Source organism: Momordica charantia (assembly GCF_013281855.1).
Source record: "Momordica charantia cultivar OHB3-1 chromosome 6 unlocalized genomic scaffold, Mcharantia_2.0 BLBB01000006.1, whole genome shotgun sequence".
Lineage (NCBI taxonomy): Eukaryota > Viridiplantae > Streptophyta > Magnoliopsida > Cucurbitales > Cucurbitaceae > Momordica > Momordica charantia.
This window is the reverse complement of record NW_028275164.1, coordinates 17,784,135-17,811,592: the sequence shown is the minus strand read 5'-3', so window position 1 is coordinate 17,811,592 and position 27,458 is coordinate 17,784,135. Positions and strand designations below refer to the sequence as shown.

Sequence of the window (27,458 nt, the reverse complement as noted above, 5' to 3'; positions counted from 1 at the left end):
TTAAGAGTTTGAAACAAGAAAAGGGAACCCTAGCCACTTGTTCTCGTTCCTCTTCTCCTTTTCCCCTTTTCCTCTCCTGTTGAAGCCGTCGGCCACCCCCCTCCACTCGGACTCTCCCTCTCCGACGCAGCAGCACCGACGGCGGCCATCTCCGGCGGACACAGCGGCAGCAGCGGCGGCGGCAGCAGGTGCAGCGTCGAACAGCAGCGGCGCGTGACGGGCGGCGGCAGCGTGCGGCGGGCAGCGGCGGTGTGCGACGATCAGCGGCGGCGCGTGACGTTCGGGCAACTGCAGGCGGCATCGATACACGCGGGGCTGTGTTCGCGGCGTCCTTTCTCCTATTCAACAAGCCTAACGACCTCGAACAACTTGGATCCGTGAAACCTGGTAACTTTTCTTTGACCCACCTTTGTTCGAAGTTAGATTTGGAGTACCCACACCCAAACGAAATCGATTTAGAATACCCACACCTAAGCGGGCTTGTTTTGTAGCAAGGGACATTGAAACGAAGTCGTTGGAGATAGTATTGGACGCTTTTCGCTGCTGCAAAAACGTGGACAGCAGCGTATTGGTGGTGTTCGGCGATTATCTACATCCGTTTGAAACCCGATTTACGCTACCCACGTCTTGGCAAGCTAGATCTAATTTACCCACACCTATACGAAGTCGTTTTGCGGTGTGAGGCCGACGCAAACTTTAACACGTGGTTGAGTAAGTAGCACCAGGGGGCAAATGCGTGCGTATTTAGCGTTAACGGAATGTTATTGATGCTGTTTTTTTTTGGTTTGTTTTTCTTGTTAAAATAATTTAAATGAGCATGTAAGGATTGTTGGTTTGATTTGTGAATTCTAGCGATCTTGTTGCCGTATTTCTATTATTGAACACTCTTGAGGAAACATGCTTCCTATTCTTGTTGTTGTAGGTGACTAGTAGATTCTGAACAGTTGTAGTTAGAAGTAATTGGCTCATGACGTTTTGCAAATGGGATGTAGATGAAATGCTAGCTTGGTTACACCGATAATTTAATTCATATTGTCTGGTTGTGAGCTGTTGGATGAATTTTGTTTATTACGTGGAAAAGCATGTTTGTAAACGGTGCAGTGATTTAGAATGTGAGAGGTTTACTTGTAGCTGGTCATGGAAGGGTTAGTGAAGTGGTGAAGGGTGAAGGGTAAAGGGACGGGTTGATAGTCCGTTAACCATGGGTGCTCTGACCTGAAAGATGCATATAAATCGCTTGGAGGTTCAAAGCCTTGAGTAGTGGCCTTGGGGATAAATGACAAGGCCAGACGTCAAATTTCTGTTAACATGTATTGGGGTCTTGGGGATAAATGTCAAGGACCAATACGCTGGGAAGTCATCGGTACCTTGGGAATAAACGGCAAGGACCGGTGCACAGTTCAGGCCTTGGGAATAAATGGCAAGGCCGAACGTCAAGTTTCTGGAGAGGAGTATTGAGGCCTTGGGGATAAATGTCAAGGGTCAATACGACTCGAGGAGTTAGGCTTGAGGGAATAAAGAAGAGTGGAGCTTGCGAAGTAGTGGTGTTTGGCCTTGGGAATAAATGGCAAGGTCGGACATCAAGTACTGGAGAAGGAGGAGGTACGGTGACTTGGGAATAAATGTCAAGAGCCGTCATGCCTCGAGAAGTTAAGCGGGGAGTGATAAAGGGGGGTGTTGAGGAAGTTTTGGTACTATGAAACAAGGGCTAGCGATTCATGGGTTGTGGTATTGGTAGTTTCGACGCTTAGTTGTTGTATGTAAATGTCAAGTTATTTGTTCGCTATCTCTCTCTGCTTATTTGGTTGCCTTGCTCTTGTTTTGTTCTAAATGTCCAGTTAATTGTTCGCTATCTCTCACTGCTTATTTGATTGCCTCGTTATTGTTAGTTCTTTATGTTGTGGCTGTGAGCATAATTTATTTTGTGCTAGTTACGAAGTGCTACTTACGGAGTACCTTATGTACTCACCCCCCCTTTGTACCTTTATATGTTTCAGGTGTGAACGGGGTCGATCGCGGTGATGACGTGGAGAGGGCTTGACCGAGGAAGGATCACTAGTTTAGTTAGTGAGGATAGGGGGAAGGGTAGTTGGGTACGAGTAGCCTTGAGACATATGTTATTGCTAGGTGTGAATCGCGGAGGAAATTTTGTATTCTTTAGAACTACTTAAATTGTTATGGATGCTGTTGGTAAACGCGTCGTTGTTGTCATTGGAGTTTAGGTGCACGGTTGTTTTTACTATTTAATAATTTTTGCCACTGAGGCGAATTTGAGATCTTGTTGTTTTCTTTTAAATTGCCCACGGAAGGCGGAGTTCTGATAGTTTATGACATTTATATTTCTGTTAGAACGTATGGAAGTCGAAGCTTTATTTCATCTAAATTATTTTCCAGGAGGTTGCTTATCTCGTGTTTAGAGTTAAGGTTAGCCAGGAGAATTATTTAGCGTTGCCTAGGATGTTTATATGAAATCTTGGGGCGTTACACGGCGGTACTTAAGGTACAAGATGTAACATAGGGGTAAAACGGTAATTTGACCCAACTGTGGTTATGAACACTCGTGAAGGATTGACTTACTGTTAATGGTCAAAATCCATGGTCGCAAAATATTCTACTGTGAGAACAGTGCAACTGTGGATCTTTAGTGGAGTGACTAATAGTTAACGAATGTTGATTAAGATAGTTAATGAATTTAATCAATTAATCTTGTATCGTTGGAACTTCCGATCTGTAGGTCCATTAGGTCACCTTGCTAGCTCGTAAAGGATAGTTAAGAACAGTTAGTTTTGAAAAGAATTTGAATTGTTCAAATTAGTTACAGGGAATTAAAGTTAATTGTATGAGATGCAATTAATATAATGTATGTTGATACATTATAATATAAAGTTAATTTTGAATTGGATTCAAAATTATGAGAGAAATAGATATTAGAATTTGAATATAATATAGTTGATTAATTTAAGTTTACTAAAATTAAATATGATTAAGTTTATTAAATTAATGAGATATATTAATTTGGTTAAATTAAATTAGATTTAAATTAATTAAATTAATATTCTTTTTGTAATTAATTAAATTAGATTTAATTAATTATTATTTTAATTAAAACAAAATTAAAAAATAAAAAATAAAAAAGGGGAAAGAAATGGGAGGAAAACCTCCCACTCCCCACCATTAATGGTCTTCCCACCTTGGGAGAGTGGTGAGTGGGGAAGTTATGACTTTCCCACCACTCCTCCTCTTTTATAAAAAGGGAGGTTCTCCCCTTCCTTTCGTCCCGATTAGATAGTGGTCGAGTTTTCGAAACTCCAAACGAGAAATCTGTCTCTTGATCTCTTAATCTCCCTTTCAATTATAAGACAGTTCCTACAAACTAAGTTCTTAAGATCCAGAGGATAGCGAGGAAGACTTCGTGGTGACATTGGTGTCTACATTGAAGAGGTGTCTTCAAAGGTATGTGTCACTAATTTTCTTTTATTCATGCTTGTATGTCTTTTCTTTGTTGTAATTCTAAGACAAGATCGAAGCACACGCGTTCGTGCGCTTACGTTGCGGGATCTGATTCCTTCAATTGATATTAGATCCTAGGCTCTACTTTCGATCTTATTTTGAATAACAAAGAAAATAATGGTGGGCGTTTCTATACATTTGATGTATTTGGTTTGCATAAAGTATGCCATATAGATTAAAATTCCACCATAGGTTAAGCATGTTCATGCATCATATGCATATAATAGTTATAATGTATGATAGTATGATTTATTTTCATGATCAATTAATATAAGTGTTGTATTAATTAGATGAAAATAAAGTTGTATTGAGCATGACATTCCTTCGCAGCATGTCCATGAAATTGACCCACTGTCTGGAGCATCTAAAACATCACTAGTTTCAGCTAAAATTTGGAAGCTTCAATTTCTGGCTCCGTGATAACTGGGTTGAAATTGTAAAATGCTGGAGCTGCATATGCTATGATTTCCCTGTCGATGTCGTCTGCTAAGAGTACAGCCTTGACAGGGGGCACTGCTACATCAGGGTTAGTGATAAGGCAATCCTAATTCTCAGCCCAATGATCCAAGCTTTTGTTGAGCAAGAACCCTTGAATCAAAGAAATTAACACCTCCTTAAACAAGTTAGAATCAACCAAGAGAAAGGCTAGAAATTGATTACCTCTATGATCAAAGATCTAGAAACAAGAATGAAAATCTTGTTCTAGAATGAGTCATTCCACAATCAAACTTGATCAAGGCTGGATTGAATGGCTCAAAATGCAATCTATTACAAGAATTGCAAGAAAGCTTAGAAATGGCAATGGGATTTCTAAAGAAAATGTTTCTTGAGAGATCAAATTTCATTCAGCTAAAATTTGCCTTTTACATAGCTTGGATGGGGCTTTTTATAGCCATTATGAGTGAAACCCCCAACCCTTCACTTTCCAAAAATAAAACCCATAAGTAGTAATGACCACAATTGGTCTACTTAATAACTTCCCACAACGTTTGGCACAACGTCAATCTTGCAAACGTTGACCTTCACAACATCGTCCTCTCTTGGATTATTTTGCAGCATCTGAAATAAAGGTTGAACTGAGCCTATCCAATTTTGTACGTGAATAAGGAATGCTTGTTGAAGCTTCTTAGCCTTGGCTCGTGTAATAGGTCCAGTGGAGACGTGCGGAACACCATGATTCTTATCAGGTATACTACCTTTCAGTCATGGAATCTATCTTTCTAAGGAACATTATGTTAAGACATCTCAAGAATTTGAGGATATGAGACGCATTCCCTATGCTTTAGCAGTGGGCAACCATATGTATGCCATATGTACTAGACCAAACATTTAATATACAGTAGGGATTGTCGGTAGGTATCAATCCAATCCAGGATATGATCACTGGACTACCGTTAAAGGTATCCTCAAGTATCTTAGGAGAACGAGGAACTATATGCTTGTGTATGGCGCTAAGGATTTGATCCTTACAAGATACACTAACTCTGATTTCAAAAGTGATAAGGATTCGAGGAAATTCACTTCGGGATCAGTGTTCAAGGGAGGAGCTGTAGTATGGCGGAGCATCAAACAAGGATGCATCGCACACTCCACGATGGAGGTCGAATATGTTGCCGCTTGTGAAGCAACAAAATAGGCGGTGTGGCTTAGAAAGTTATTAACTGATTTGGAAGTTGTTCAAAACATGACTTTGCCCATCACACTTTATTGTGATAACAGTGGTGCAGTGATAAATTCTAAAGAACCCCGAAGTTACAAAAGAGGCAAGCACATCGAGAGGAAGTATCACTTAATACGAGAAATAGTGCAACGATGGGACGTGATCGTCACGAAGATCGTTTCGGAGCATAACATTGCTGATTCGTTTAGAAAGGCTTTTACGGCTAAAGTGTTCGAGGGTCATCTAGATAGTCTAAGCCTACGAGATATGTACAATGTAGTCTAGGGCAAGTGGGAGACTTCTAAAGGGTATAGTGTATGCCCTAGTTTATTGTATTTGTACTTTATTGTACAACCCACTTGATATGCTTCAAGCAACGTACATCATTCCATGGGGGCCAATCGATGAAGAAGGGGATCTCCACTTCCACATGTGGATTATCAAGCTTCATGAGGAAGAAGAACAAGTGTAGAAAGAAACTTTTAGGGGTTATTTAGGGTTTGATCATTAAATTAGTGTTTTCATGTAATTAGAATTGTAACCTTCTTTTGGATTTAATATCAAATTTATGTAATAGCTCTTGGATTCAACTTTAGGATTATGTAACTTAGTTAAGCCCATTTGTAACTATTTTAGTATAGGTTTAGTTAAAGTCCTTTTTCTTTTATTCTAGGGAAAATCAAGTTGCGTATTTATAGGCTTCTTCTTGTACATTTGAGAGGTTGGATGATTGATGAATGAAAATAACCATTGAGCTTTCTTCTTTGCTCCAAAAATCGTGAGCATTGGTGCTTCTTGATCTAGTTGCACAAAACCCTTGAAATATGCAAGTTGGTCATCAAACTTGTGGAATGTTTCACTTTGGATCTAGAACAAGTTCTCTCCATCCAAAGCCTTGACCTTCACGGTAAGTCCCATCTTCTTCCCCTTGTGTGATTCTTTGTGTGTGTACTAGGTGTTGTCGTGTGTGTTTAGGAGGTGCTTGTTCTTACAAGGGTTGCCTAAGCCACTTGTGGTAGGGTCTCTCAGTTTCATGCATTATCTTTAAACCCAATCATATTTTAGCAAAAGTAATTAAGCATCCTAACAAAATTGTTCTGCAACAACGCTTCAGATTTAGAGCAACAGCTACCGTAGGGCAGACAGCTACTCCTTCACTGAATTGAGACGTTAATCAACTAAATTTTACACCAGAATAACTCTTTTTCTTGTAAACTTTAGTCATTGTGTTTATTTGGTCAGGAATTTGCTAATTAACTTGACAACTCCCCGTAAGTGTGACCCACCATTTTCAGACCTCAGAGGTCAGCCCCAATAATCTCACCTTAGGGAAGGAAAATATTGGGTCAAAACCTAAGAGACCCTTATCCATTTTTGGAGTTTGCCTTGGTTTTAATTCCATACAATGAACCCTCCGTAGAGATGGTCGCACCAGGACGACACGCAGGTCATATATGAAATCTCAGTGTGCAAACTAATGGCGGAGACCGCAGGATGTGTTGTCACACGTCATTCTTCCACTTACTATGAATACTATCTCTATTCACCTCGATATTGAACCATGCAAACACCTTTCGTAGGGAGGTCACACCTTGGGTGACACGAGGTCGAGCATGGAACTCACACTGTGAATATGAAGGAGAACGTGAGAAGGAGAGAAAATTATGTTATATATACCTTGTATATCAAACATATCTGTGGTATATTACATGAGAAGGGAGGCCGAGCCATGACACTTTTTGCGCGGACTGCTTCGTCTTCGTCTCTGTTTGCTGCAAAACTTCACCTAATCCGACGCCACGAACAACTTTAGATCGATCCGGACTTACATACTCGATACAGAAACATAATGCCCAAAACACCGGGCCCTTACATGATCAAATCAAGAAGGAAAATGCTATTTAAATGCCAAAATCTAAACAACTCGAACCCGCAATACCCATATTTCGAAAATAATGAAACACCCACCAAAAACATCGATTTTGTTCCAAAAATTCAGAACGTAAACACCACTCTGATACCAATTGATGGGATGTGAATCCCGCAGCGGAAAACGGATTGAGTTCTTGAATTTTGAAGAACAAAATCACATAATTGAAAGGATGAAATACAGAGGAAAAAAACGTTTTCATATAGGCGAAAATAACGTTTTCCTTACCTTTGAAGAACTGATCTTCATCTAATCACCCGAACACCACCACCGATCATCCCGCTATCCTCTGGGAACAACGATCTTGCTTGTGGAAGAAACGATAGAGGATTTTCGAGAGAAAGGTTGTGATTCATTCAAGAGAGTAATTGCCCAAAGGGAAGAGTCTCACCCTTTGTGTTTTTGCATAACCTTTTTGCAAAAAATAAAAAACACAACTGACATGACGTGGGGAGTTACCTCACATCATGTAACTTCCTCACTCGCCTGCATTTTTGCAGGGGAGTTTTATTAATAACATTATTAATAAAATTAATATTAATAATAAATATAATTAATTAATTAATTAATTATTAATGTAAGTGGCAATTAATTAATTAATTAATTAATTAATTATATTAATAAATAATTAACATTTAATTATTTATTACCAAAAATAGAATCATATTCTAAGGCATTTCTCCTTTATAACATATGGTTGAGATGTACATCTTAAGCACATTAATCTGATTCATATTAATTTTTATTTGAATCTCATTCAAATAATTTTTCTCATAATTCATTTTGTAGCTTTATCCAAAATTAAAATATATTTATATATAACGTATCAATATACATTATATACATTCCCTTCTATCGAAATCGAACAAGCATCTTGTCGATATAAGTTGCTTGAGACAAGGCTAACGTTCTGTTCTTACGATCCCTTAGAATTTGGATGCCAAGAACATACCGAGCTTCTCCCAAATTCTTCATTTGGAACGCAGTCGCTAACCACTTCTTTATGTCAATGAGGTATCCTACATCATTCCCAATGAGTAGGATATCATCCACGTACAACACTAAGAAGGCTACAGTTGTTAAGAAACCCTTGAGAGTTGGATCTAAGAACCTTGCTAACGAACAAGACCCATAGAACTCAATCCCAAAAACCCCGAAAACAAGTATGGAATCAACCCAAGGAAAAGTTTTAGAACGGATTACCTTGATGATCAATATCAAGAGTAGAGAAAACTTGTTTCTAAACTCGTGATTCGAATCACTCCACAAGAGGTATGATCAACACCGCTTGAATGATCCTAAGATGCAAATTCTAAAGACACAAGAAATTGCACAAGAAATGGGAGATAAATCTCTCAACCAAGCTAATGAGAAAACTCACTTTTCATTCAACTTCAAATTGTGTTACAACAAGACATCTCAAGGCTATATATAGCCATCCTAACAAGCCATATGAAAAGTCTTAAGCAAATGAAAAGACTTGTAACTTACAAGAAATGAAAAGACTTGTAAATGAAAAGACATAACTTACGAGAAATGAAAAGACAAGCAAATGAAAAGGTTAAGAACATGGAAAGCCAACCAAAATAATTGCAATCCCGTCCATAATGAGGGATGTGAGTGTTTGACTTGGTTTTTGAATTGAATGAGTTGACTTTGACTTGTCTTGATGGAGTTGACTTTGACCTTGACCAAGTGGACTTTAACTTGCCATAAAAACACTTAAAAATGCATAACTTGCACCAAATTGAAGTGCATAGTTCTAACTTCTTGCACATCTTCCTTTATTTCTCTTGTCGAGTTCAAGAACGCTTGGACACGAAGTAGCAAAGCTTGTTGAAGTTTCCTAGCTCTCGATCTTGTAATCGGTCCATGAGGCATAACAACGGTAGCTCCTTGGTTCATATCATCCTCCCCATCTTCAGAAGGATTCGTCCTCGAATCGAAGTCATCAACTACATCAAAAGGAGACAAATCAGAAACATTAAAGGTAGCACTCACTCCATACTTACCTGGCAAATCAATCTTATAAGCATTATCATTGATCCGTTCAAGGACTTGAAAAGGACCATCGCCTCGTGGTAGCAACTTAGACCTTCGTTGAGTTGGAAACCGTTCCTTTCGAAAATGTACCCAAACCCAATCCCCTGGCTGGAAAACAAGGAGCTTGCGTCCTTTATTGATGCGGGAAGCAACCTTAGTGTTTTGCTTCTCAATCCTTTCCTTAACTTCTTTATGTAGCCTATGGACAAGATCAACCTTTGTGCTAGCATCATAACTCACAAATTCATTAGGAGGCATAGGCAACAAATCAAGTGGGGAGATAGGATTGAAACCATATACAATTTCAAACGGTGTGCATTTAGTAGTACAATGGACAGCCCTATTATATGCAAATTCAATTAATGGCAAACAATCCTCCCAAGTTTTAAGATTTTTATCTATGATTGCTCGAAGCATGGTAACCATTGTCCTATTTACTACCTCAGTTTGTCCATCAGTTTGGGGATGACAAGTAGTAGAATAAACAAGTTTGGTTCCCAACTTTCCCCATAACACACGCCAAAAATGACTTAAAAATTTTACATCGCGATCACTAACAATAGTTCTAGGAATGCCATGCAAACGAACAACTTCCCTAAAAAACAAATCAGCAATCAATTTAGCATCATCGGTTTTATGGCATGGTATGAAATGCGCCATCTTGCTAAACCTATCAACCACTACAAATATACTATCCCTACCCTTCCGAGTTCTTGGTAAACCAAGGACAAAATCCATAGAAATATCAACCCAAGGAGTAGTAGGAACAGGCAAAGGTGAATATAAACCATGTGGTTGTAACCTAGACTTAGCTTGTTTGCATGCAATACAATGCTTACACACTTTATGCACATCATGCTTCATCTTAGGCCAATAAAAATGTTCAGCAAGCATATCATAAGTTTTAGAAACACCAAAATGAGCCATTAAACCACCCCCATGAGCTTCCTTTACAAGCAATTCACGAATTGAACAAGATGGAATGCAAAGTTTTCCTTTTCGAAACAAAAATCCTTCAAACAACATGTAATCATCAACAACAAGTCCTTTTTCACACGATTCAACAAAAGGAGCAAAGAACACATCATCTAGATACAAGGACTTGAGATGTTCAAATCCTAAAATCTTAGCATTCAAAGTATTAAAGAGAGCATACCTTCGTGATAAAGCATCTGCAACAATGTTCTCCTTACCTTGTTTATACTTAATCACATATGGAAATGTCTCTATAAACTCCAACCACTTGGCATGTCTGCGATTCAGTTTGCTTTGCCCTCTCAAGTGCTTTAGGCTCTCATGATCCGTATGAATGACGAACTCCTTTGGCCAAAGATAATGCTGCCAAGTGTGCAAAGCTCGTACCAAAGCATAAAGTTCTTTGTCATAAGTTGGGTACCGCAAAGAAGCACCACTCAACTTTTCACTAAAGAACATTAGTGGCTTATGGTTTTGCATTAGTACAGCCCCAATTCCAATCCCACTTGCATCACATTCAATTTCAAAAGTCAAATCAAAGTTCGGTAAAGCAAGTAGAGGAGCATTGCACAACTTATCCTTTAAAACATTAAAAGCATGCTCTTGGGATGTACCCCAAACAAAAGGAACATTTTTCTTTACCAATTCATTTAGAGGTGAAGCTAGGGTGCTAAAGTCCTTAATAAAACGCCGATAAAAGCTAGCTAGCCCATGAAAACTTCGAACCTCCCCAACATTCGTGGGAGTTGGCCATTCGCTAATAGCCTTAACTTTCTCACTATCCACCTCAACTCCTCGACTAGACACAATGAAACCAAGAAAATTAACCCTTTCCATGCAAAAATTACATTTCTTTAGGTTAGCATACAATTTCTCGTTTCTAAGTGTAGTCAGAACAGCACGCACATGCATTACATGATCTTCCAAAGACTTCGAATACACAAGTATATCATCAAAATAAACAACCACAAATTTTTCCAAATATTCACGCAATACATGGTTCATCAACCTCATGAAAGTACTGGGAGCATTAGTTAAACCAAAAGGCATAACAAGCCACTCATACAATCCATATTTGGTCTTAAATGCAGTTTTCCATTCATCTCCAACATTCATACGAATTTGATGATACCCAGATTTCAAATCAATCTTAGTAAAGAGACTACAGCCATGCAATTCATCTAACATATCATCTAACCTAGGAATAGGATGACGATATTTAACAGTGATCTTATTAATAGCCCTACAGTCTACACACATTCTCCAAGTTCCATCTTTTTTAGGCACTAAAATAACAGGCACACTACAAGGACTAAGGCTTTCGCGTACACACTACTTGCCTTTGAATTTCTTTGGCTTCAGTAGGATTAGTCCTATAAGCTGGTCGGTTAGGTATGGTAGCACCTGGAATGAAGTCAATCTTATGCTTGATGCCACGAAGTGGTGGCAATTCCTTGGGCATCTCCTCGGGAAACAAGTCCTCAAATTCCTGTAAAAGAGAAACAAAAATACTAGGCAAGGAGGTGTTAAGCTCGTTAGTAAGAAAACAAGACCCTTTGTACAAAAGTACAAGAACAGTCCGTTTCGCCATTAAAACATTCCTAACCTCACTTGAACTAGCATACAAGCTCACCGTTTTGGCTTTTCTCTCATTTTTCCCACTAGGCTGATTGCTACTCCCTTGCTTTTCACTCAAACTTTTTTTTTCTCTCAACTCATTTTCTTTTGTTTCTTTTTCACTTTTTGCTTTTGCATCAGCCTCTTGCCTCTTCTTTTCAAGTTTGCATTGATCAACATGCACATCTTTTGGTGACAAAGGTACAAGAGTAGTTTTTCTTCCATGATGAGTAAAAGAATAGCGATTGGCATACCCATCATACATTACCCGACGGTCAAATTGCCAAGGTCTACCCAACAATATATCCCCGGCATGCATAGGTACAACATCACACAAAACATCATCAACATATTTTCCAATAGCAAAAGAAACAAGAGCTTGTCTACTCACCTTTACCTCCCCACAATCACTCAACCATTGAAGTTTATATGGTCTAGGATGTGGTTTTGTCTCTAAGTTAAGCCTCTTGACCAGAATAGAACTTACAACGTTGGTACAACTACCACTATCAATAATCACACTACAAGGCACAGTTTGGACAAGACACCTAGTGTGAAATAAGTTCTCTCGTTGGTCTAGGCCATCCTCCTTAATTTGAGTACTGAGAGCTCTCCTAGTGACTAAGGACATATGTGTAGGGTCCTCTTCACTATACTCCTCACTCTCACATTCACCATTGTCGTCCTCTTCTACCTCATCTTCCTTCTCATCTTCTGTTACAAACTCTCCTTCTCTAATTATCATAGTTCTTCTATTAGGGCAGTCTCGACTGTAATGTCCTACTCCTTGACATTTCCAGCATTTAATATCCCGATTCCTCACATTAGGTTCATCAACTTTCTCTTTCCCCTTCTTGGAACTCTCTCCTTTCTCAAACTTTTCTTTTGGTTTCTCATATGCCTCTCGATTTCTAAGTTTAGAATCAGCACTCTTACTATCCGTTTTCCATGTAGAAGATGAATGGGAAAAGGGCTTAGTAGAATACCTTTGAGATCGCCTTTGGAGCTGCTTCTCAATTTTGATGGCAAGGTGCAACATCTCTTCGATGTTAAAGTAAGGTTGTAGATCAACCTTATCCGCAATCTCCTTGTTTAAGCCATTAAGAAACCGTGCCATGAGATTCTCCATGTCCTCTTCAAGATCCAGCCGATTCATCAACGTATCCATCTCCTTGTAATAGTCCTCCACAGACTTACTACCTTGTCTCAACACTTGGAGCTTTTGCGCTGTGTCCCTGTGGAAATGTCTAGGAACAAATCGCCTCCTCAACAACTCCTTGAACTCATACCATGAATCGATTGGCGCCTCAAGGTTTCGTCTCCTAATTGACATTAATTTGTCCCACCATGTTACTGCATAATCTTTGAATTGAGCAAGACATAGTCGTACCTTCTTTTCTTCACTGAAATTATGGCAATCAAACACGAACTCCACTTCTTTCTCCCATTGAATGTACGCTTCCGGATCAGTCTTACCATAGAACTTCGGAAGTTTTAATTTGATGTTTCCCAAGTTTCGATCAACTTGAGCATTCGCTCGTGGGGCTCTTTGGAAATTATGATAGCCTCTTCCCCGGCCTCTCCCTCGATCTAAGCCACGACCAACGTGTCTATCACCCCCTCTTGGACCCGCTAAAACTGTAGCCTGATCGTCCTCCCAATGATCGGATCCATCACCTTCATACTCATCCTCATCCATAACACGTGGTGGTGGAGGTGGTGGAACTCTCTCCTGAGCTTGGTTTTGAGTCTCCAACCTTCCTATCCGTTCTGTCAATGCCTCCATGCTACGAATCATTCGTTCAACAGTTCCTTCTAGCGCCTCTCTCCTCCGGGCATCAGAAATATTGCCTTCATCTCCAAGATTAGCCATGCTGTAAAAACAAAATAGAGTGACAAGAAATGGACCTCACAAGCACTCCCTCACTAATTCACTTGTTAGTGAAGTTCACTCGTGTTTAACCCTCAACACTCAAAATAATGTATCGCTCCCTTACAATCTCTCCCTCACAACTTAGTACACTCTTATGCACTTCAAACAAATCGGTAAGTGAGTCTAGAAAAGTTAAAAGCTATGTGCATTTCAAGTGGTTTAGACAGCACATAAGAACTCAAACAAGAGTGTGATTTTGGGAGTAACCCGAATAACAACAAAGAAACAAGTTAAGAAAAAAAATAATGGACAGAGTTATAATGGAAGCTAGAAAGAAACGAAAGTAGAGTTAAAGATAAAGATGGTTGGGAATTAAGCAACAAGGAAGTAGCATGAGATTTCAATGCAAGGCTACAAAGAAGTAATGACAAATGGGGTCTTCTATGTTTTTTTTTCTTCTTTCTTTCGTTTTTTTTTTTTTTTTTTTCAGTTATGGATCAGCAAAAGCACAATAATGCTAACAATAAATGCTTTCACGTTCAGTTTTTTTTTTTTTTTTTTTATAAATCAATCAGCAAAGTGCACGAATTTCACCACTAAGAAAGTCGAATCATAAGACTTCAAAGAAGACAGATTTGTAGATAAGATCCAGATCTATAATAATGCAGAAGACGAAAATTGGAAAAGATGAATGGAATTGATACTTTTTTTTTTTGTAATTTTTTTGACAGAATGCATATGCTTAGATATAATAAAACATAAGCAAGGAACACAGAATTCAAAGAGATAAATGCAAGGAAACATATATCCGATCAAAGAGCCTAATGCTCTGATACCAAAATGTTAAGAAACCCTTGAGAGTTGGATCTAAGAACCTTGCTAACGAACAAGACCCATAGAACTCAATCCCAAAAACCCCGAAAACAAGTATGGAATCAACCCAAGGAAAAGTTTTAGAACGGATTACCTTGATGATCAATATCAAGAGTAGAGAAAACTTGTTTCTAAACTCGTGATTCGAATCACTCCACAAGAGGTATGATCAACACCGCTTGAATGATCCTAAGATGCAAATTCTAAAGACACAAGAAATTGCACAAGAAATGGGAGATAAATCTCTCAACCAAGCTAATGAGAAAACTCACTTTTCATTCAACTTCAAATTGTGTTACAACAAGACATCTCAAGGCTATATATAGCCATCCTAACAAGCCATATGAAAAGTCTTAAGCAAATGAAAAGACTTGTAACTTACAAGAAATGAAAAGACTTGTAAATGAAAAGACATAACTTACGAGAAATGAAAAGACAAGCAAATGAAAAGGTTAAGAACATGGAAAGCCAACCAAAATAATTGCAATCCCGTCCATAATGAGGGATGTGAGTGTTTGACTTGGTTTTTGAATTGAATGAGTTGACTTTGACTTGTCTTGATGGAGTTGACTTTGACCTTGACCAAGTGGACTTTAACTTGCCATAAAAACACTTAAAAATGCATAACTTGCACCAAATTGAAGTGCATAGTTCTAACTTCTTGCACATCTTCCTTTATTTCTCTTGTCGAGTTCAAGAACGCTTGGACACGAAGTAGCAAAGCTTGTTGAAGTTTCCTAGCTCTCGATCTTGTAATCGGTCCATGAGGCATAACAACGGTAGCTCCTTGGTTCATATCAACAGTGTTGTTGACGACCTTCTTGTATACACTAGGATCTTCAACATTTTGGTCAAAACCATAAGATTTGATTGCAGTATCGAACCTTATGTTCCAAGATTGAAATGCTTGTTTCAGTCCATATATAGATCGTTTAAGCTTGCAAACCTTTTGCTCTTGACCTTGAGCTATGAACCCTTCGTGATACGAATCCATTTGTGACCAATTACATATATCAAAGGAGCAATTATTACAAGAAAGGCAAGGAAGATTCAAAAGGCTTTCACACTGCACCTTCAAAAGCTTGTTAATGCACAAGAACCAACAAAGAGTTTTGAGCCCGAATTTATTCATAATGTTACTTCAATGAGTCAAGAAGAGAATGGAGCAAAGATGGCACGGGAAAAGTTGTCTATTTTGAGAGATGGCATGGAGGACAAAAAAAGTGTGCAGATTCGTGAACAGGTGCCTTTGCAGATTGCACCTCTTTGGAGTTTGTGAAGTCAAAAGTTGTCAAACCATATCCAAATGTGAAGCGCCTTCTACAGCACATAGATAAGACCATTTGAAGCATGACTACGTTTTCTGATCCGCATTTAAGTGTCTAGAATGATGTGCAATCAAGTTTTAATTTGCATGTCTTATTTTCTACAATTTGCATTAAGTAGTATTTTGAAAAACTTTTGGTGTTCTTATGTTGAACGACCATTTGGCCTATTTAAAGGCTTGTAATGCTCTTGTTATGGATAACTTAAGATTGAAACATATTGGAATTCAAGAACTTTTGTTCCTTAACACATCTGGTGTTGCTTCTTTCAAATCTTGCTTTAGGTTTGATGTTAAACCGATTCATTGGATTAGTCTTGATCAAGCTAATTCTGGAGTGAGTCGTCTTAGGATCTAGGAGTGACCATCGTAGATTCTAAGTACGATCTAAGAGTGATTCATCTTCTAACCTTACTCTTGGTTGGAATCATTCGGTAAGTTAGTCGTTTTTTGAATGTTTGCAAGGATCCTAGAAGGACCTCTAGCTTTGTAAACACCAGCAACCTTCGCGCTTATCATTTGGTATCAGAGCATTGGTCGACATCCTTTGGCCAGTTCTAGAGGTGAAATATCTTTACTTTATTTAATTTTATTTTTCTGTTATTTTCCTTTTTCGAAAGTACTTTCTTACAAAGTGTAACAAGACATAACTGGTCTTGAAATTCTTGTATTTTGCTCTCGGATCATTAGCAAAGAAAAAAAAATTAGAAGCAAAAGAAAAAAAAAAGGAAAAAAAAAACAGAAGCAAAAGAAAGAAAAAACAGTAGCAAAAAGAAACAAAAACAGTAGCAAAAAGAAAGAAAACCGTAGAAAAAAAAAAGCATTCGAAGATCCGAGGCACACGAAAGGTTCTTTTCATTATGTTGTGTTTTGTTTAAATTATCAAGTTGTTTATCCTAAGATTGAGTTTCTGTAGTCTTAGTTTGTGAGAGTTGATCATTGAATTAGTTATATCAAGCTTTAAGCAAGATTGCACCAAAATTTAAGCCAACCCTTACATCTTTGACCTAGTACCAAAAGCCTACCCTTGAGTGATAAACACAAGTGTCCTTGAGTGAAATCTTGGTGAGAAGAGTGGTAAGGTCCTTATTATCATTATTATTGTTTCTAACAAAATGGCACAGGATGGAGTACCACAAGTACCGCAAGATCCTAACATGGTGATTCTTCAAGCAATTCAAGGAATGATGGAAATGATGATGGAAGATAGACAAGAAAGGAGAGCGCAACAACAAAGAGAAGAACGAGCCTTACAAGAAGATGATGCGTTTGACCTTGCTGAACAAGAAAGACAAGTTGGAGGAAGAAGAAATGGGAGAGGAAGAGGACGAAATAACTTTGCCAACGTCATGCAACCTAGAAGATTGGAAAGATTAAATGAAAATAGGGATGGCGGAGTTAAACTCAAAATTCCACCATTTAGTGGAACGGCGGACCCCGATGCTTACTTGCGATGGGAAAGGAAGATAGAACGTGTATTTCATTGCTCTACATATAGTGAAAATAAGAAGATGAGACTTGTCATTGCCGAATTCATTAATCATGCTAATGAATGGTATCAACATCTCAAATCCGAGAAAAGAAGGAAAGATGAGGATCAAATAGAAACTTGGGAAAAACTCAAAGAAGCCATGAGAATGAGGTATGCTCCCAAACATTATAAAAATGATTTGAAAACTAAACTGCAAGCTTTGAGGCAGGGAACAAAAAGTGTTGATGAGTATTATCAAGAGATGGTGATTTTAATGGAAAAAGCACACATTCGAGAAGAAGAGGAAGAAACCATGTCTAGATTCCTTGGAGGTTTGAATCTGGAAATTGTTCATCATATTGATAGAAATCCACCACCTTACTTGGAAGATATGTATCACCATGCTATCAAAATTGAAGATCAATTGAGGAAGGAAGAGGAGCATTCCAAATGGAATGAATTCATGCAACCAAAAGGGAAGTTTGGTGCTGTCAAAAGAGTGAAGGCCGAGAGCTCCAATGCCAAAAACAATGAAGTTCCAAAGGAGGTAAGGGAGAAGACTAATTCTCTTACATGTTGGAAGTGCAAAGGGTTTGGACACATGAGCAAAGAATGTGTCAATAAAGAAGTCATGGTGATAAGAAATGGTGTTGTTGATTCAAATGATGCTTGTGAGAAATATGATGCAAAATTTGAGGAAGATTCTAAAGCACATGTTGATGAATTTATTGAACAAGATCGCAAAGATTCTGATTTTGATAAAAGTGAGTTCAAAGAAAAGAGAGAAAGAGAAGAGTTAAGAGAAAGGAATTCAAAGGAGAAAGAAGAGGAAAATAGCAAGATCCAATCCATTTGTCAATATAAGTCAAATCTTATAGCATTGTTGCATAAGGACCCTTACTATCAAGCTCACATATTTTATCCTAGTCTTTCTACTTTTCTAAGATTTTTGCAGGAAGTTCCAACTTTTCAATTCAAGCATGATCGAATACAAGAAACAAAGGAAGCTATAAAGGAGCCAAGAAGAGTTATCCTATCATCTTCTCATGATCTTGAGATTGTCTTACAAGGTAAGTATAAAATATATCTTGATTTTAAAGATACTAACTTGCTTCCTTATTGTGTAGGTAACCATGGACATAAGAAACCTAAGGTGAAAGGCATTGTGGAAAACTACTTATCCAAGAATTTGTATAAAGAATTCCATGGTCGAGAAAGCAGAATGTTATGTTGGAGAATGCAAATGCAAAGTACCAAGTGGAGGAAAAATAAATCCGAGCACAATTTCAACAAACCAAGTGATTGGGTTTGGAAGCACTTTTGGAAGGAACGAAGAATTTGTCCAAGTCCAAACATAAGAAGACTAAGAAGGATGATATTACATGAAGACTTCAAGATTGCACTTCAAGGAAGTCAAAAAGTGGTGTTAACTCAAAGAAGGCAAACAAGAAAGGGCCATAGAAATTTTCAAGAAGAAAGAAGTGACATGTCCAACGAAGAAAATCATAAATCTTCAAGCTCCAATATACAACTCACAAGGTAAGGAACAAGTTGTTAAGGCTTATCATTGGACTAACTTGATTCGTTTTGATGAAGGAAATGAAAACCTTGATTTGAGGACAAATCCTTTTAAAGAAAGGGGAGATGATACGAATCCATTTGTGACCAATTACATATATCAAATGAGCAATTATTACAAGAAAGGCAAGGAAGATTCAAGAGGCTTTCACACTGCACCTTCAAAAGCTTGTTAATGCACAAGAACCAACAAAGAGTTTTGAGCCCGAATTTATTCATAATGTTACTTCAATGAGTCAAGAAGAGAATGGAGCAAAGATGGCACGGGAAAAGTTGTCTATTTTGAGAGATGGCATGGAGGACAAAAAAAGTGTGCAGATTCGTGAACAGGTGCCTTTGCAGATTGCACCTCTTTGGAGTTTGTGAAGTCAAAAGTTGTCAAACCATATCCAAATGTGAAGCGCGTTCTACAGCACATAGATAAGACCATTTGAAGCATGACTACGTTTTCTGATCTGCATTTAAGTGTCTAGAATGATGTGCAATCAAGTTTTAATTTGCATGTCTTATTTTCTACAATTTGCATTAAGTAGTATTTTGAAAAACTTTTGGTGTTCTTATGTTGAACGACCATTTGGCCTATTTAAAGGCTTGTAATGCTCTTGTTATGGATAACTTAAGATTGAAACATATTGGAATTCAAGAACTTTTGTTCCTTAACACATCTGGTGTTGCTTCTTTCAAATCTTGCTTTAGGTTTGATGTTAAACCGATTCATTGGATTAGTCTTGATCAAGCTAATTCTGGAGTGAGTCGTCTTAGGATCTAGGAGTGACCATCGTAGATTCTAAGTCCGATCTAAGAGTGATTCATCTTCTAACCTTACTCTTGGTTGGAATCATTCGGTAAGTTAGTCGTTTTTTGAATGTTTGCAAGGATCCTAGAAGGACCTCTAGCTTTGTAAACACCAGCAACCTTCGCGCTTATCACTTCGGGTTGAGACATATAAATACTTTCTTCAAGATTGCCATTCAGAAAAGCAGTCTTAACGTCCATTTGCCATATCTCATAGTCATAATATGTGGCAATGGACAAAAGTATTCTAATGGACTTAAGCATAGCTACAGGGGAGAAGGTTTCTTCATAGTCCACCCCTTCCCTTTGTGTGTAGCATTTTGCCACAAGTCTCGCCTTATAGGTCTGTACCTTTCCTTCAGCGTCTCGTTTTCGCTTATAGATCCATTTGCACCCTATGAGTTTTACCCCGTCAGGTTGATCTACAAGTTCCCAAACAGAATTGAAGTACATCGACTCCATTTCCAGGTCCATTTCTTTGACCCATTTGTCCTTGTCAGTATCTTCCATTGCCTTTTTGTAGGTTAATGGATTCTCGACGCCGTCATCAGGTATGACAACTTGGGTTTCAGTTAAACCCACGTAGCGGGCAGGTTGTGACACAATCTTCCCACTACGTCGAGGCACCCTCAATACTCGAGGTGGATGTGACTGACGTGATGTACTGGCTTCATCAACAACTCTTGTTGTAGTGCCAGTTTGATCACAACTTTTGTTGACGTGTTTGTAGCCTCTTTGGAAATCTCGTTAATCACTACCTTACTCCGTGGTTTATGATCTCGAACGTGGTTTATTCCCAAGAAAGTGGTATTTGTCGAAACAAACACTCTGGTCTCTTGAGGATCGAAGAAGAGACCACCTCTCGTCTCTTTAGGGCAACCTACGAATAGGCATACTTTTGAACGAGGTTCTAGTTTCTTTGGGTTAGTCATGAGCACGTGTGCCGGGCATCCTCAAATGCGAAAATGATGTAAACTAGCTTTACGACCCTTCCATAGCTCAAAGGGTGTTTCAGAAACACTCTTTGATGGAACTACGTTCAAAATATAAACCGTAGTCTCCACTGCGTAACCCCAAAACGAGTTAGGCAACTGAGCATAGCTCATCATTGATCGAACCATGTCCAACAGGGTTCTGTTTCTCCTTTCTGATACATCGTTTTGTTGAGGTGTACCAGGGGCTGAGAGTTGGAATGTGATTCCATGTTCTATCATATAGTCCTGGAATCTCAAGTCCATATACTTTCCACCCTGATCAGATCGAAGTTTTTTAATGGTTTTACCTAATTGATTTTCAACTTCAGTCTTGTACTCCTTAAACTTTTCAAGGGCTTCAAACTTATGTTGCATTAGGTATAAATAACCATACATTGAATAATCATCTATAAAAGAGATGAAGTATTCATACCCTCCTTGAGCTTTAACATTCATCGGACCACAAAGGTCTGAATGTATACTCTAAGGGCTCTTTGGCCTCGATAACCTTTTCCAGTAAAAGGTCTTTTAGTCATCTTGCCTTCAAGACAAGACTCACATGGTGGTAAAGAATCGTCTTCTAACTCACTTAGAATGTCATTCTCAACCAACCTCCCAATCCTATTGAGATTAATGTGTAAACAACTTGAGCTTCCTTACCGCCACAATTGAGACGACCTCTCCCGTTCCGACCTTGAGAGTCATCTCTCCGGCGTCAAGCTGCCTCAATGAACTAATTCCCTGAAATGAAGTGATTAGTGGCTCCTGAATCCAGTATCAAGGCGGAGTCATCGTTCTCCACTAAACATGTTTCCAAAACAAGTAAATCATATTTACCTTCGTTGGCTTTCTTCTTTTCGGCCAAGTACTTTGGGCAGTTGTGCTTCCAATGCCCGTCCATATTGCAGTGGAAACACATTCCTTTCTCTGCAACATTGGCCTTGCCTTTCTTGGCAGCGGCAGTAGCGAAGTCAGGCTTAGACCCCTTACCAGCAGCATTCTTCTTAAAAGTCTTACTTTCAGAAGAAGAGGGCGCAGACTTGGTTCCAGAGGACGAACGTCTTTGAGGTGGCAACATTTGCCTCCCCTTTTTGTCCCTTACTCTTCATAAGAGACAGGTAGGTCTGTAGCTCGTTTAAGAGCGTGGTAAGAGTGTACTCCAGCTTATTCATAACCGCATTACTGCAGAATGAAAGGAAACTCTTCGGAAAAGATTCTAGAATGATGCTGACCTGACTTTGCTCATCTATGACAGTCTCGTTCGACTCTACCACGTTGAAGTGGACCATCAAGATGAGAACGTGTTCTCGTACTGAGGAGCCCTCCTTCATGCAGGGGTTGTAAATGAACTTAAGGGCTTCATGTCGAGCCTGTGAGGAAGGTTGTCCAAACATGCTCTGCAGCGAGTCCATGATCTCCTTAGCGGTGACCGTGTCCTCGTGCTTCTTGGCAAGCACGAGGACACAGTCACCGCACCGCCTTGGCCTTGTCATTGGCCTTGATCCACCTGTCATAGACGTTGCGCACCGCCACAGTGGCGTTAGGCGTAGGAGCTTGAGGACAATCTTCTTGCAAGACGAACCTAAGATCATCTATCATGAGAATAGTGTTTAGGTTCGATTTACATTGTTTGTAATTCTCACCGTTAAGTTTTTGAGCGGCCAGGAGTGCAATAATGGAAGTAGACATGCTGAAAGTATAAACAAACCTATATCAATTTCATGCCTTAGTCTTTAAACCCAATCCAATTTTAGCAAAAGTTATTAAGCACCCTAACAAAATTGTTTTGCAACGACGATTCAGTGATTTAGAGCAACAGCTACCGTAGGGCAGACAGGTACTCCTTCACTGAATTGAGACGTTCTCAACTAAATTTTACACCAGAATAACTCTTATTCCTATAAACTTTAGTCATCGTTTATTTGTTCAGGAAATTGCTAACTAACTTAACAACTCCCCGTAAGTGTGACCCATCATTTTCGGACCTCAGAGATCCACCCCAACATGTATGAAACCTCACGGTGCAAAACAATGGCGGAGACCGCAAGATGTGTTGTCACACGTCCTTCTCCCACTTACTATGAATATTATCTCCATTCACCTCGATATTGAACCATGCAAACACCTTCCGTAGGGAGGCTGCGCCCAGGGCGACATGTAACGCCCCGCGTTACTCAGGTTAGCTTGCCCCGAGTTCCGGAAAATTTTATAACAAAATGGATTTTTATTTATTGATTTATTGATTTATTTCATTGTTATTTTTAATTGATTCATCAGTGATCTTATTTAATTTAAGTGTGACATCTCGACTAGTGTGTATTGTTACAGTTTTTGTGGTGAGTTAGTAGCGTGTAGTTATTTATCAAGTTACATTTAGTACGGATTTCCAGTATGCGACACTTGTTTTGGATCATTGGGCCAATTACGAAACTCTATTATTGGTTTGTTTTAACAAGGAAGGGTTGGGTAAGTGGGCCTTAAACATAAGGAAAAGAACCCAAGCCCAAACGAGTTAAAAGTTTGAAACAAGAAAAGGGAACCCTAGCCACTTGTTCTCATTCCTCTTCTCCTTTTCCCCTTTTCCTCTCTTGTTGAAGCCGTCGGCCACCCCCCTCCACTCGGACTCTCCCTCTCCGACACAGCAGCACCGACGGCAGCCATCTCCGGCGGACACAGCGGCAGCAGCGGCGGCGGCAGCAGGTGCAGCGTCGAACAGCAGCAGCGCCTGACGGGCGGCGGCGGCGTGCGGCGGGCAGCGGCGGTGTGCGACGATCAGCGGCGGCGCGTGACGTTCGGGCAGCTGCAGGCGGCATCGATACACGCGAGGCTGTGTTCGCGGCGTCCTTTCTTCGATTCAACAAGCCTAACGACCTCGAAAAACTGAGATCCGTGAAACCCGGTAACTTTTCTTTGACCCACCATTGTTCGAAATTAGAGTTGGAGTACCCACACCCAAACGAAATCGATTTAAAATACCCACACCTAAGCGGGGTTGTTTTGTAGCAAGGGACATTGAAACGAAGCCGTTGGAGATCGTATTGGACGCTTTTCGCTGCTGCAAAAACGTGGACAGCAGCGTATTGGTGGTGTTCGGCGATTATCTACATCCGTTTGAAACCCGATTTACGCTACCCACGTCTTGGCAAGCTAGATCTAATTTACCCACACCTATACGAAGTCGTTTTGCGGTAACGAGCCCCTTTGAACCCTCTTAAAGATGTTTTTTTGAAGGCTGAATGGTACATTTAAATTGCTGTATTTTTCTGTTTTTATGCTTAGGTGTGAGGCCGACGCAAACTTAAACACGTGGTTGTGTAAGTAGCACCAGGGGGCGAGTGCGTGCGTTATTTAGCGTTAACGGAATGTTCTTGATGCTGTTTTTTTTTTCTTGTTAAAACAATTTAAATGAGCATGTAAGGATTGTTGGTTTGATTTGTGAATTCTAGCGATCTTGTTGCCGTATTTCTATTATTGAACACTTTTGAGGAAACATGCTTCCTATTCTTGTTGTTGTAGGTGACTAGTAGATTCTGAACTGTTGTAGTTAGAAGTAATTGGCTCATGACGTTTTGCAAATGGGATGTAGATGAAATGCTAGCTTGGTTATACCGATAATTTAATTCATATTGTCTGGTTGTGAGCTGTTGGATGAATTTTGTTTATTACGTGGAAAAACATGTTTGTAAACGGTGCAGTGATTTAGAATGTGGGAGGTTTATTTGTAGGTGGGCATGGAAGGGTTAGTGAAGTGGTGAAGGGTGAAGGGTAAAGGGACGGGTTGGTAGTCCGTTAACCATGGGTGTTCTGACCTGAAAAATTCATATAAATCGCTTGGAGGTTCAAAGCCTTGAGTAGTGGCCTTGGGGATAAATGACAAGGCCAGACGTCAAATTTCTGTAAACGTGTATTGGGGTCTTGGGGATAAATGTCAAGGACCAAAGTCATCGGTACCTTGGGAATAAACGGCAAGGACCGGTGCACAGTTCAGGCCTTGGGAATAAATGGCAAGGCCGAACGTCAAGTTTCTGGAGAGGAGTATTGAGGCTTTGGGGATAAATGTCAAGGGTCAATACGACTGGAGGAGTTAGGCTTGAAGGATTAAAGAAGAGTGGAGCTTGCGAAGTAGTGGTGTTTGGCCTTGGGAATAAATGGCAAGGTCGGACATCAAGTACTGGAGAAGGAGGAGGTACGGTGACTTGGGAATAAATGTCAAAAGTCGTCATGCCTCGAGAAGTTAAGCGGGGAGTGATAAAGGGGGGTGTTGAGGAAGGTTTAGTACTATGAAACAAGTGCTAGCGATTCGTGGGTTGTGGTATTGGTAGTTTCGACGCTTAGTTGTTGTATGTAAATGTCAAGTTATTTGTTCGCTATCTCTCTCTGCTTATTTGGTTGCCTTGCTCTTGTTTTGTTCTAAATGTCAAGTTAATTGTTCGCTATCTCTCACTGCTTATTTGATTGCCTCGCTATTGTTTTGTTCTTTATGTTGTGACTGTGAGCATAATTTATTTTGTGCTAGTTAGGAAGTGCTACTTACGGAGTACCTTATGTACTCACCCCCCTTTGTACCTTTATATGTTTCAGGTGTGAACGGGGTCGACCGCGGTGATGATGTGGAGAGGGCTTGACCGAGGAAGGATCACTAGTTTCGTTAGTGAGGATAGGGGGAAGGGTAGTTGGGTATGAGTAGCCTTGAGACATATGTTATTGCTAGGTGTGAACCGCAGAGGAAATTTTGTATTCTTTATAACTACTTTAATTGTTATGGATGTTGTTGGTAAACGCGTCGTTGTTGTCATTGGAGTTTAGGTGCACGGTTGTTTTGACTTATTTAATAATTTTTGCCACTGAGGCGAATTTGAGATGTTGTTGTTTTCTTTTAAATTGCCCACGGAGGGCGGAGTTCTGACAGTTTATGGCATTTATATTTCTGTTAGAACGTATGGAAGTCGAAGCTTTATTTCATCTAAATTATTTTCCAGGAGGTTGCTTATCTCGTGTTTAGAGTTAAGGTTAGCCAGAAGAATTATTTAGCGTTGCCTAGGATGTTTATATGAAATCTTGGGGCGTGACAGTTGGTATCAGAGCCGAAACGTTCCTGTAGACTGAGTTAGAAACTAGCATACGTAGGAGTAGTGATCTCGGTCGACCTCCTCGTCATCACCAGGTACGCTTCATGCTTGTCCTTGAGAGCTTATACATTTCCCATGATTTACTTGTGCGCTGAAATTTTTCTCATCAGTTTTTGTTGCTGCTCTGTTTCGCTAGACATAGAGTGTGTTTATTAAGCGTACCAAATAGAATGTGGTGGACTTTTTTCTAGTATGGGGATTTCGACTGCCACTTTTTCCTTTTAGTCTATGCGTGGAGTTTCGTGCTAACGTCTTATCGAAATTTTGTGCCGTTCTTCCAGACAATGCCTCCCTGTCGAATCAATTTGTGACCAATTATAGAAGCAAAGCAAAGAAGATTCAAGAGGATTTCATATTACATCTTCAAAGGCTAGCTAATGCACACGAGGAGACAAAGATTTCTGAGGCCAAAATTCTTTACAATGTTAATTTAATGAGTCAAGAAGAGAATGGAGCAAAGATGGCACGGGAAAAGTTGTCTATTTTGAGAGATGGCACGGAGGACAAAAAAAGTGTGCAGATTGGTGAACAGGTGCTTTTGCAGATTGCACCTCTTGGGAGTTTGTGATGTCAAAGCTTGTCAAATCTCATCCAAACGTAAAGCGCCTCCTACATGTGATTTCCAAGACAATTAAAAGCAATTCTACATTTTTGGATTCACATTTAGTTGTCTAGTTTGATGTGCAATCATGTTTTAATTTGCATGTCTTATTTTCTACAATTTGCATTAAATAGGATTTGAAAGACTTTTGGTGTTCCTCATGTTGAACGACCCTTTGGCCTATTTAAAGGCTTGTAATCACCTTGTGTTGGCAGATTAAACATATTGCAATTCAAGAACTTTTGTTCCTTAACACATTTGGTGTTGCTTCTTTCAAATCTTGCTTTAGGTTTGATGTTAAACGGATTCATTGGATTAGTCTCGATCAAGCTAATTCTGGAGTGAGTCGTCTTAGGATCTAGGAGTGACCATCATAGATTCTAAGTTCGATCTAAGAATGATTCATCTTCTAACCTTAATCTTGGTTGGAATCATTCGGTAAGTTAGCCGTTTTTGTGAATGTTTGCAAGGATCCTAGAAGGACCTCTAGCTTTGTAAACCCGAGCAACCTTGGCGCCTATCATTTGGTATCAGAGCATTGGTCGACATCCTTTGGCCGGCTCTAGAGGTGAAATATCTTTACTTTATGTAATTTTATTTTTCTGTTATTTTCCTTTTTCGAAAGTAGTTTCTTCCAAAGTGTAACAAGACATAACTTGTCTTGAAGTTCTTGTATTTTTCTCTCGGATCATTAGCAAAGAAAAAAAAATTAAGAAGCTAAAGAAAAAAAACAGAAAAAAAACAGAAGCAAAAGAAAGAAAAAACAGTAGCAAGAAGAAAGAAAACAGTAGCAAAAAAGAAAGAAAACCATAGGAAAAAAAAAAGCATTCGAAGATCCGAGGCACATGAACAGTTTTTTCATTATGTTGTGTTTTGCTTAAATTATCAAGTTGTTTATCCTAAGATTGAGTTGTTGTAGTCCTAGTTTGTGAGAGTTGATCATTGAATTAGTTATATCAAGCTTTAAGCAAGATTGCACCAAATTTGAAGCCAACCCTTACATTTTTGACCTAGTACCAAAAGCCTACCCTCGAGTGATAAACACGAGTGTCCTTGAGTGAAATCCTAGTGAGAGTAGTGGAAAGGTCCTTATTTTGTTATTTTA

General features: G+C 39.3%; 1 protein-coding gene across 1 annotated transcript; it reads right to left on the bottom strand.

Annotated features, from left to right (window-relative positions):
* LOC148210825 (uncharacterized) lies at nt 1–13,608 on the bottom strand. The gene is made up of 6 exons (XM_088125205.1): nt 12,722–13,608; nt 12,004–12,505; nt 11,459–11,607; nt 9,585–10,917; nt 9,113–9,359; nt 1–338 (listed from the first exon to the last, which is right to left on the bottom strand). The coding sequence occupies exons 1-6, from the start codon at nt 13,606–13,608 to the stop codon at nt 1–3; spliced, it is 3,456 nt and encodes a 1,151-aa protein (XP_087981331.1).
* Between the last annotated feature and the right edge of the window lie 13,850 nt (nt 13,609–27,458).